General features: G+C 36.9%; 1 protein-coding gene across 3 annotated transcripts in view; it reads left to right on the forward strand.

Moving 5' to 3' along the window:
• The window catches only part of gdpd5a (glycerophosphodiester phosphodiesterase domain containing 5a), a 42,110-nt gene extending 29,550 nt beyond the window's left edge, over nt 1–12,560 (forward strand). For 2 of the 3 annotated variants that reach the window (XM_057821470.1, XM_057821471.1), the window contains exons 13-17: nt 3,788–3,935; nt 4,249–4,331; nt 8,208–8,222; nt 8,490–8,602; nt 12,269–12,560. In XM_057821470.1, the coding sequence (XP_057677453.1) occupies nt 3,788–3,935; nt 4,249–4,331; nt 8,208–8,222; nt 8,490–8,602; nt 12,269–12,387 (478 nt within the window). In that variant the 3' untranslated portion in view covers nt 12,388–12,560. The remainder of the gene's footprint in view (nt 1–3,787; nt 3,936–4,248; nt 4,332–8,207; nt 8,223–8,489; nt 8,603–12,268) is intronic. The other variant, XM_057821472.1, reaches the window with a different exon arrangement.
• Nucleotides 12,561–12,806: the final 246 nt, after the last annotated feature.

Raw genomic sequence — 12,806 nt, forward strand, 5'->3', positions numbered from 1 at the left:
ATTTTAATCGCAAAAGCAGGGTGATAAAAAAGTCACATTTCAAAGTTGAGTTGTTTTAGAGACTCTGATAATGTAAACGTGATTTCAAATTGCTGTTTTGCTTTGTCAAATCTGCAGATTATGGAATAAACAGTCAGAATGTAGGACACAATTTCTGACTTTATGCACTTTTCCGGAGACCAAATCTTATCCGAAAAAAAAGCTGACGGAAAAGACTGCTTGAAAATAGTTTTAAATAGTGATGTCCCGATTACATATTTTTGCACCCGAGTCGAAGTCACCTGATTTCGAGAATCTGTTGATACCGAATCCCGATCCAATACCAAAAAAAAGTTTGAGTCCACTCAAATCCACTCCCACTTTGACGCTCATGCTGCTGAGAACAGCCTCTCACTTCCACAATGAGTTGCCACAGCACACTTATGACTGGGCTGCAATTTTACCAATGATTGACAGATTTGTGCCTTTGATCATACAGTTACCAAGCTTCTCTGGCAAGATCAAAGCTACAAACCTGTCAATCATCTTTAATTTTGGACCGCACTGCTTAACACAGGGGTCAACAACCCAAAATGTTGAAAGAGCCATATTGGACCAAAAAAAAAACAACAACAACAACAACAAAAAACACTTATGTCTGGAGCCTCAAAAAATTAAAAGCTTTATATAAGCCTTATAATTAAGGCAACACATGCTGTATGCATCAAATTAGCTATACAGTTGTACCTATACTTACAAAATTAATTGGTTCTGGAAGTTGTTTCATAACCTGAAAATGTCAGAGGCGCGTTTTCCATGTAAATGCCCTAATCCGTTCTCAGGCCCCCAAAATTCAGACATAAATCTTTTATAGTGCACAAAACATGTAACAAATACACGTTACTAATAGATTATTGCACAATAAACATAAAATCAGAGTTGTGCATAATGTAAAAAAAACAAGAATTGAGTAAAGAATAAATGTTAAAACACTCATGTAAAGCTGTTGGAACAAGAGGGGCAAATGAAGAGGATGCTTGGATACACAACATACACAAACAGAGGGCCCTCTTAGCCAATTGGATGCCAAGAATGCTAGGCAATAGCCAATGGCAGAGCAGCTATAAGTATGTTACATTTAGTAAACTGGGAGCTGCAAGTACCAGCCATAATGTTTTTTTTTTTCTTTCGTATCCTGAATTTCTTTTTCCTGTAACAGGAGGCAATATTTTCCCGTTAAGGCATGTCTTAACCTGAAAATTCTGTATGTTGAGACATTTGTAAGTAGAGATACCACTGTATTGACCTACTATCAAAACGGCTAAGTTGGCTACAAATACATAATCAGCTTTCATGAGTAAATGTTTATTTTCTCTGCAGTGCATCCTATAGAGAATGACACACCATGTGACTACTCTGTTGTATGATGCTGGCGTAAATTTAACTTAATTGCAATACTAATGAATTACAATAATGTTTGTGTCATGTTTGTCCTCTTACAGAAATTATATTAATAAATATATATATATATCCTTCCCCCATTGTTTTGTTTCCAAACATTTTTGAAAAAGCACCAGGGAGCCACTAGGGAGGCGCTAAAGAGCTGCATGCGGCTCTAAAGCTTAGCAGCATGGAGGGTGTGGCGCTTTATCAGCATGAAGCAGAAAAAAATATATATTTTTTTAGTTAAAACCCGATCGTTTTCACCCAATTCCGATCCTCTGAAAAATGGCGTGATCGGCCCAAAATTTCGATCGCGTGATCGGATCGGGACATCCCTAGTTTTAAAACTACTAAACAGTCTGGAGTACCCACTAAAAGGCCACAACATGCAAGCAACCATTTAACCATAACCTTTTTAGTAGAAGAAGAATGCAGGGAATCAAATGATACGTCAGACCGCACATCAAAATGAGTGTCCATGAGCAGCAAGATAAAAAAAATTCAAAGTCCTTCCCCATAAAAATCCCACTTAACTATGTTTTTATACAAGTATAACAAAACTTAAAATTGCTATAAAATTCTCACATTTTACGCTAGATGCACAGAAATCACCAAATGCAGAGCTAATCACCTATTTTCAGGCTCAATTGCAATATTTAACATATCATATCAAGTTTTTGGCCAAAATAGCAATTCAATTTTTTTCTTAATTAAGTGCAAGTTTTCAACAGCTAATAAATCACTGAATTTCCACATCAGAAACGTAGTACTTGAGGAAAACATGCAGAATCCTCTTAATTTTACTCAACAAAAGCAAAATTGGCATTTTTCTACACACAATCACAACTTATTTAGTTTGAATTCTGCTAATGTATAGAGATACATAATCCAACATGGCTCCCATCACAAAACAAAGAGATTTTAAAATAGAAAATTCTTGCAAATAAATGCTTAAGTTGCGGAATTTCTATTGATATGAACGTAAAACAGTCGAGATTATTGGTTAAAAGCAAATTATCGTTCATTTTACGTAAACATTTCAAGACAAAGTTACGGTATTGTGTAATCCAATATGGCGGCTGTCACGAAACAAAAAGCATTTAAGTTGAAAATTCTTGCAAATAAATGCTTAAATCACGAAATTTCTATAGATATGAACGTAAAACACTCTAGACTCTTGGTTAAAAGTAAATAACGGGCAGTTATCATTCATTTTATGTAAATATTTCAAGCAAAAGTGATGGTCTTGTTTAATTCAACATGGCTGCTGTCACGGAACAAAGAGCTTTTTAAGTTGAAAATTCCTGTAAATAACTGCTTAAATCGCTGAATTTCGATAGATATAAACGTAAAACAGTCTAGATTCTTGGTTAAAGGCAGAAACGGGCAGTTATCATTCATTTTACGTAAATATTTCAAGCTAAAGTTACACTATTAATTTTTTTTTTTTTTTTTTTTTTTTTTTTTTTTTTCATAACGTTCCAAAGTGCATGCATGGTGCTATTTAAAATAATAATTTCCTGGAATCCTCGACCAAATCACTCTTGAAACACTCCTGCCTGCTTGGATGCAGTAAAACCTTCGTCCTGTCTCCACCTAAATCCGGGTTAGAACGCAGCGTGTGTTTGAGTTTATCACAATGAAAGCCAATTCAAGGTTCTGCCTAGGTTGGGAAGGCGTGGTGTAATGTCTGTGGGAGTTGTCTTGTTAATTGATGGTGGAGTCTTTGAATGCTTTTTGAATGCTCTTGAAAACTAAACTAAAATACCTAAGTTCATGAATAGATTAATAAATGAGGATCTAAGAACAACCAAAGAACAATTGGCTAACTTGCATAGCAAAAGTGCACAACTTTTTTTATTTGTATTTTATTTTTTACAATAATCGTTCAATCACACACTCCCACAAAAAACTGCTAAATGTACTTCTAAACTAAATGACAAATGCATAAACAAACATATTAGCTCAAGCAAAAACTTACCTTATGTTGATCTTAATAGGGAGCAGCTGGATTCAGCCATGTTAGACGAGTTATGGCATATTCACTGTGGGCCACTAGAGGGCAGTGTAGCCACTCAAATCTATAAAACTAAATGCAAACATTTTCAAAACAAACCATTACAACGCCACTCTAATGAAATAATCCTTGAAGCAACAAAATTTGATTCAAAGCTTTTTTTCTAATTGAATTTCTTCGAGTTAATCGATTAATCATTGCAGCACTAGAAGTTTTTCAATAAATGCATGTGTGCATATTGAAGACATTTTTTTCCTAGTGACTTTCCATGACGTAAAGATAACCAAACACCTTAGTGATGCTATTTTTTTTGCACTGTTTGAGAGATATGTATTGTCATTCCTCCAGGGAGTATCTGGCCAATAATGTGAGTGTGACAGTCTACCCAGTCAATGAGCCATGGCTCTATTCACTCCTTTGGTGTATTGGGGTGCCTTCTGTGTCCTCCGATGCTCCCCAAGTCCTCCGAAAGGTGCCTTATCCCATCTGGCTCATGGTAAACAAACTCTCATCTCTGGCTTTCTCTCATCTGACACCACATGAAAAACAAACTCACACAAAAGCAAGGTCACACTGACAAGATGACAGCAGGAAAGGACAGAGACTGATGAGAACAGAGCAACACGTCAGGGCAAGGACATACAGAAAATGCATAGTGCAGAAGCAGCCTTCAACTCAGCATGGTGCTAACACTTCTGAGAAGGAGTCTGGCAGTTTAACACAAGGGCACCAGGAGACAAGCTGTTTTGACAGCTCCCTCCAGTGGTTATTTTCATGTCAACCGTTTTATTTTTTGCATCTTTTCCCAGAGTCAGAATGCTTATAGCTTCATCTGGATTGCCTCAGATCTCGTCTCAATTGCCGTAGTCATGGGAATCTTCAGTTTTCAGAAGTAAGTAAAAGTCACACATGCCATTAGTTTAGCACTGCATATCCATAACTGTCTATATATTTCAATCTACCTGCCTTCTATTCCTCTTGTGCTTATCTCCATTGCTGATTTCAATGATTATTATTAGTAGTAGTTTTTGCTTTATTTCTATTTTTGTTTTATTTTTATTTATTTATTTTCATTCTGTGATTAAATGCGATCTTTTGTCTTGGTTTTTACGTTGTGTTGATTTAAATGTGATTTTTATGGTTTTCATGTGATGTAAAGCACTTTGAATTGCCTTGTGTTGAATTGTGCTATATAAATAAATTTGCCTTGCCTTGCCTTGCCTTAGGAAGATGTTAATTTTATCTCCATTGGTTACAGTATGTGCAGGACTGTGAGTTTTGGAATCAGAAATTCTAAATATACCCATATAAACTGTAAATTATTTCTTTAATGTTTCTATTATATAAGTTCAAAATGAACAGCAAAGCAATATAAATGAGGTGTATCAAACTAGCGGCCCAAGCAAAATGAGGGATATTGGGCAGTATTTTTCAGCCCCATACTCAGCGGCGTGCACAGACAATTTGGGGGGCAGGTGCTCAGAGGAGAAAAAGAGGGTACCTTTTGCAGCGTATATAACTGCCAGCCCGGCTGCCTCTTTAGTACAATGTGAATTAATAAAAGCAAGAAAAAACCTTGCAGATGTATTACGTAAATACATAATTATTTATACAGTATATTTAAATAAATAGCAACCTATTCCAAGATAGCAATGGTCAACAAAAGACCTTAATTTTCTTATTCTTTCCTTTCGAGGCATGATACTACTTCACGAGACAAATAGCTAAGCAACCGAGGTTTAGGACGGCACAAACACAAAAACATATTGTTATCTCTGCCATACACTTTACAATCAGTTGACGGGACATGGGGCTTGGTCTCTCGGGGGCCTATTTTCAAAAACTTAAAATTCAAATATTTTCAAAACCAAAGCCGCGAGCGACCTAAAACCAAAACAGACACCTCCCTTAGGCATATATGAGTCTCCGTGAGAAGCGACATAAAAAAAAAAATTTCAAAGTCGTTCCCTATAAAATTCTCAAATTTTACACTAGATGCAGAAAAATCACCAAATGCAGGGATAACCGCCTGTATTTTCAGGATCAATAGCAATATTTAACATATCATATAAGTTTTTGTCCAAAATAGCAGCTAAATTTTTTCTTAATTTAAGTTTTCAACAGCTCATAAATCACTGAATTTTCACATCAGAAACTTAATACTTGAGGAAAGCATGCAGAATCATCCTAATTTTACTCAACAAAAGCAATATTTGCATTTTTCTATGTACAATCACAACTTATTTAGGTTGAATTACGCTATTGTGTAGAGATACAAAATCAAACATATCGGCCGTCACAAAACAACGAGCTTTTTAAGTCGAAAATTCTCGCAAATAAATGCTTAAATCACGTAATTTCTGTAGATATGAATGTAAAACAGTCTAAATTCAAGGTTAAAAGCAAAAAACGGGCAGTTAGCGTCATTTTACGTAAATATTTCAAGTCAAAGTTACGGTATTGGTTTATCCAACATGGCGGCCGTCGCGAAACAAAGACCTTTTTAAGTTGAAAATTCTTGCAAATAAATGCTTAAATCGTGGAATTTCTGTAGATATGAACGTAAAACAGTCTAGACCCCTGGTTAAAAGCAAAAAAAAGCGGGCAGTTATCATTCATTTCACATAAATATTTCAAGCTAAGGTTAGGCAAATGTTTCCCATTCATTTCATTGTATTCACATTTCAAGGTGCATGCATGGTGCGAAAAATTTAGTAATTACCTTGAATCCTCGAACAAATCACTCTTGAGACACTCCTGCCTGCCTGTATGCAGTGAAACCTTCATCCTATTTCCACATAAATTCGGCATTAGAACGTAGCGTGTGTTTGCATTCATCACAGTGAATAGTGAAAGCCACCTCAACCCTCTATGGGTCGGCCCCCTACGGGAAGGCGTGGTGCTAAGTCTGTGGGAGTTGTCTTGTCAACTCATGATGGAGTCTATGTACTGTATAGGCATGTGCCGGTATGAGATTTTGACGGTACGATAACCGTGAGCAAAAATACCGCGGTTTCACGGTATTACGGTATTGCTATTTTGAGATGTATGGGTTAAAAAAAATAAATAAATAAATTCCATTGAACAGGATTTTTTTTTTCAGAACATAGTTGCAAATTGGAACATGAATATATTGTTAAAATAAATAAAATATCAATTAAAAAAACGAATATTTTAAATAAAATTAAAATACAATTTATAGACTATACCCACAGCTCAAGTTGCTCAAGATTAGAGCAAGAACAAAACAATTTCTATAAAAAAGTAAAAACACTTCTAAATAAAATTTTTTTTTAAATTATACTGCATGACTTTGTTTTGAGGGTGGAAAAGCTCAAGTGAAGTTTCGCCATTTTCAGCCACTGTGTCAACTCTAGTCTACATGTCATGCCTTTGTGTTAAAAAGAACATAAATAATTTATAAGTTAATAAGTTAGTTAAAAATGTATAAGTTACTTAAAATGTCAATATTGTTGTGGAAAGGTTTCATCTAAAAAAAAAATTAGGAGTGTGACTTCTCCTTGATCCAGCGAACGTGGATTTGTGCTTAGGGCAAGATCATCTTTCTGCAATTTGCGATCTTTGAGGCTACCATTTTTTTCCCCCTTCATTCAAGCCACTGATTCAAGTGAATCAAGCTTGTTTTCTCACTCTGCGGCTGTAAAACTCGACGAAGTTGCTCTCCCAGCTAAACCTAGGCTAACATTCGTCTTTGTAAGCTTTTATTTAGTTTGTATATCGAATTTGAAAGGAAAATGTGTGTTTTGTTTTTGGCGAACTTTTTCCATGGTGCTAATCTGTTGAAGCTACTCACACATGGAAAAATACAATTGTACAACGTTTTAAATGTATGCATTTTGTATATTCCACTTACCACGATTTGAGAGCTCAATAAATTGAAATTGAAAGAGTATTTGTTTTTGGGTTCGCTGGCTGTCTAGCCGATAGAGTCACTTTCACACACAGCAACAAACGGGAGGTGGTGAGCGCTGCCGCGCCACGTCCCTTCTGGCTGCAGTATTGACACATGAAAAATAGCGAATACCGTTCTACGGTCTGACGGAAAATTTTAGTGGTTTTGAAACCGCGACGTTTTCACACCACGGTAAACCGTGAAACCGGTCACCGGCACATGTCTAGTACTGTATCAATTGTACTGTGCTGCGGTGTGTTTCCACATTTGGAGGACAAAGGGCGTTGTCACAGTGATTATGGCTGCAGCACTTAGGCTAATACGCATTACTAACATAATAATGGCAAAGACAAACAATTGATAAGGGCACTTTCTCGGTTAAGAGGGCATGGGCCAGTGCTAGAGCATCACCTGGTGTCTATGTGTGCACGCCAGTTCCCATACTTGACATCTAAGTTTTAGTATTTGTGGTGCCGCAATGTCATTTCCCTGCCTTAAAAAAAAAAAGTACAAATCTTTAATGCATTATTTGTACAAATAACCTTGACTTTGATATTACTCCTTCATTTTTCTTTAAATCTCCCTCCATATTTGGCAAAAAGATTACTCCACACACTTTGTTTTATTTAAAAAGATAAGAACTCTGCTTGAAAACTGACACTTGGCTCACTGTTGTTTTTCTTTTCACTTTTCCCGTCTTTTATCCTCTCAACGTTTTTGTGTTTCACCTCTATGCTCTACCCTTTTCCCCCCTGTCCTCTTTCTGTCTGTCTTTCTCCTCTGATGTCCTTATTTGTCTGGTACGCTGTCTGATCTGCATGCAACCTTCCTCCACTGCCCCTTGGCATCTGTCAGCTATCATATGATCAGGTAACTGCTACAGCTGTCTTGACCTTTGTTTCTTTCTCCTTGTTTGTCCTCCTCGTGCTTTTTCTGCCTCGCACCCCGAGGCCCAAACCGTTTTACCTTCTGTTTATGCATTATACTTTACCTTCCCTGAGATACACCCAATTCTGTACGCATCGGCACATTGAAGGGCAGGCTTACACGATGTCATGTGACTTGGTTAAATGTCACACAGCGGTCCACTGCTGCTATTTGTTTGTAAAATGTGTTTTTAAACATGTGCTGAAACAGGTGGAGGATGAGTGGGATGCAGAACTGTAACCCTGAACAGATCATGCTTAGTGCTGTTGCTCATCGGTCTAATCGGGATGTCAACATAATGAAGGAGAAGCTCATTGTTTCAGGTAGGCCAGCACAATATATCGTTTGAACATCACCATCACAATGTGCACATGCGCAATAGTCCTATCGCAGGTTTTGCGATTGTTTTTTAATGTAAACTTTTGTTTAGCTTTATAAAAGCAGCAATTGTGCAGAGACCTGGCTTCCTGGATGCCTTTTATAGTCACCAATCTTCCATCATTCACAGAAAAAACCCCTTAGCCTGGATTAAATTGTGTTTTATATATATATATATATATATATATATATATATATATATATATATATATATATTTTTTTTTTTTTTTTCCCACCCTGTCCTGTTCAGTTGCTAGACACGGAGAATGAGAAATCTGAGTGTACTATTGGTCTAAACAGTTTTAATGTATCACATGGGAGTATGATATTGTGTTTCGTGATTAGGTGGGGTGGAGTGGACACAAATCAGCAATGGGAGCTGTGCAGGGTGACCCAAAAAAACAGTTTACACTCAGTTGACTGCTTGTTTAAAAGCCATTGAAACATATCTAAATAGGTTGTCATGGTTAAGTGATACATTAAGGTCACTCAATGCAGCTGGTAATCTCTCGTCTCTACAATTCCCGTGCTTCTGCTGAAAATGAAGAAAACTTTAGCTGTACCTGAATTGCTGCGTGCTGGTCTGACACCTACTGAGATTGCAGCAAATATGAGAATATCCAGATGTGCAGTCTACAAAGTTAAAAAGGAGCTGAAAGATACTGGAACAGCCTCACGAAAACCTGGGTCTGGAAGTGACGATCTGTGTGGACCAAAAAGTTGACTGACAAGGTGATATGTGGCCACCCCAGAGTCCAGATCTCAATCTCCTGGATTATAGCATATGGGCAAATGTGAAGGACAGTGCCTGTAAGAAGCCACGAACTTCTGTGGCAGCTTTGGATAGGTCCATTGTTAGATCTTGGGAAAAGATGACAGCATCCTACATAAAGAAGACCTGTCAAGCGTTCCGCAGGCGCCTGGAGGCTGTTGTGACACTTAAGGGAGGACACATTGAAAAATAGAGTGTACTGTACATGTTCTTTACAATAATGTATAATTTGTGATTCAATTCTAATTCTAAGATGAATAAACATGGCATTTAAGTTGTATTATGGCAGTTTTTTGGGTCACCCTGTAGAACCCAGTATTATGTGAATCACTTATAAGAGCGGATGGTTTGACATCCTATTCTATGCTGCCTGATGGTTAGTCCTTAATAAATGTTTTTAAGCACTGCAAATGTAAGAATTATGATAAAAACGAGTCATGTTTTTAAAAAAATAAATAAATAAATAAACTGATTTGTACATGTATACACGCATATATCTTAACATTTTAAAATAAAGTACTGTCTTTTTTTTTTATTTGAAAAAAGTTTATCACTGTATATACCGTATTGGCCCGAATATAAGACTGTGTTTTTTGCATTGAAATAAGACTGAAAAAGAGGTGGTCGTTTTCTATTCGCGGTCTAGACATTATACCCATTCACGACTCTAGATGGCGCCAGATATCATTGAAGCGATGTTCTGTCATGACAGATCTCAGCTACTCTCCCCATTCACGACTCTAGATGGCGCCAGATATCATTGAAGCGATGTTCTGTCATGACAGAGCTCAGCTACTCTCAAGTTTAACCAGTTTGCATTATTTTATTGCAATGTTTTTCCTTATTCAGATTTGTTTCAAGACTACAGTTACAGTTAGACTTCACTTTGATGGTTAATGCAGTTATCGCAATTTTGTTGTTTTATCACAATAGATTGGTTTATTTACATATTTACAATGTGATTGCACTTTAGTTTACATATTTAAATGTTCAGATATTAAGATTTGAATAAGGCAAAATAACATGCTTTTTCTCTCAAATATATTGTTATAATCATTTGTTTCGGATGTACTGTAATTATTTTCTGTATAATAATTAATTTGGTGTTCAAAAAGTCTTTTTCAAATTTGAGTCTTGAAAAAGAGAGGGTCGTCTTATAATCAGGGCCGACTTATATTCGGGCTAATACGGTATTTTTGTTTCTTTTTGCAATGTCATTGTATTTCTAGATTATTTTCTTACTTTTTAGCCCTTAAAAATATACATACAGTGGTACCTCGACATACGATCGCTTCAACACAAGATCTTTTCAACATCCGATGTAAAATTCGACTCGCCACTGGTTTCTACATCCTACGACATGCTCGAAATACAACATGACAGCGCCACAGACAGGTGCACGTCGAATTTTCTTGTGAGAAAAATCAACACGGGTTCCAACAAGGTTAGTGCAGGTGGTGAAGGTAAAAAGGTGACGCTTACCCGCAGGGTCCTCCCAGCGACGAAACCCCGAGGCGCAATGAAGGTGAGGGCCAGCTCTCAGCAGCCGGCCACAGAGGGGAGCCACCCTGAAAGCCGCTGGGGAAGAAGCCGCGTGGCTTCTAATTGCTGGAGAGCCTGCCTGAAAGCCGCCGGGGAAGAAGCCCCAGTCCGCCAAGATCGGCGGGCTCGCCGGGGGGCGAGGGACCCCGCGAACTGAGAACCACGGCGCTTTTGCGCGATTTATTTCAGAACTTGTGCAACACAACACGCCTACTGTACGCTCCAGTTGACGGAAACAACACAACATTAGAAGAGAAAGTAAAATGGAACCACACTCTCTATTTTACCGTCACGTCAGCCACGCGGTGCGTTCAGGTACAGCAAAAAACATCCAACACATTAGAACCCGATTTGTTACATCATTACAGGAATTATTATTATTTTATTATTCCAGTTTTTATTATTAATTTATGTGTTTTTCTCTGTGTAATTGCCATATGTAATAGTACCAGCAGTATTTAATAGGATTTAGTGTAGGTTTCCGGGCTGTGGAACGAATTAATGGAAATATAATGTTTTCTTATGGAAAAATCCTCCTTGACATACGACCATTTCGACTTACAAACAAGTTTCTGGAATGACTTAACTTTGTATGTAGAGGTACCACTGTATATATCTTTTTTTTTTTTTTCAAAATTGAAAACCCGATCCTTTTCACCAGATTCCGATCCTCTGAAAAATGGCCAGATCAGACCGATTTCCAATCATGTGATTGGATTGGGGACATCCCGAGTAAATACAATAATTGATGGCTGCTAAAGTCTCAACAATCACTCTAGACTGACGCGTTCACTTCAGCAGCAGAATTAAATGCAAGACTAATGTTTACCATGCGGCCTTCCAGTGGTAGAATGGTATCTGTACTTTTTACTCCACTACTTTTCAAAATTGTCGCCTGCGTTACACGTTACTTTAGTTTGTTTTCTTTTCATGCCTGCGGCGCAATCAATAAGCTCCGCGTAACTGTACTGTAACTGAGCACTACAGGCAGCAACATGAGTGCAAGCAAGATTAGGCAGTTGAACAAGATATTGACCAATAAAAACCACCACACTCTTGTACATTAGGTGGCAGTATGCACCTGATAGTTTCTTGCAATCTGCCATTAAACCAAGTTTTGGAGTTTTGTTTAAGTACTTTTGTATTTTTACTTGAGTATTTTATTTTCTTAGATACTTGTGCTTTTACTTAAGTAATTTTTGCACCTGTATCGGTACTTTTACTTAAGTAAGTAAAAAAGTGAGTACTTCATCCACCACTGCCCGCTTCAAAAATCATGTAATTTCTGTTTTTCCAGAACTTAACAATGGGCTAAGTAGTACAGAGGAGCTGTCACTGTTTCCCAAGAATGGCAACGCAAGATATTGTCATGGAGACCTGAGACCATCATTTCACAAGGAACAAACGGGGTGTTAGCTGACTATTGTGTGTACACTTTTTAATTTTTACAAGTGTTTTCTATGACTGTGGGTGGACTATTGTTGATGGAAAGTCTGTAATACACATACAGTATAGTATATTGCAGGCAATCTCTTGGAATAATTTTTCAAAATTGACAGTAGCCATGATTTCAAGCAAAATTACTTAAATTTGAGAATATATATATATATATATATATATATATATATATATATATATATATATATATATATCGGAATGTATTATATTTGTCTTTTTCATTAACTTTGGTGTTTTAGCAAATTGACTGTGTGACTGTAAAAAGGATTTGTTTTTTCATCCTGAAAGGATTATCAGTTTAAATTTCATGCATTCATATATTGCGCTTGTAATAGATCATAGTATACAAAATTTTGAGACTAATTTTTTGCATAGTC

The sequence above is a fragment of the Corythoichthys intestinalis genome, chromosome 18 (genome assembly GCF_030265065.1).
Source record: "Corythoichthys intestinalis isolate RoL2023-P3 chromosome 18, ASM3026506v1, whole genome shotgun sequence".
Taxonomy (NCBI): domain Eukaryota; kingdom Metazoa; phylum Chordata; class Actinopteri; order Syngnathiformes; family Syngnathidae; genus Corythoichthys; species Corythoichthys intestinalis.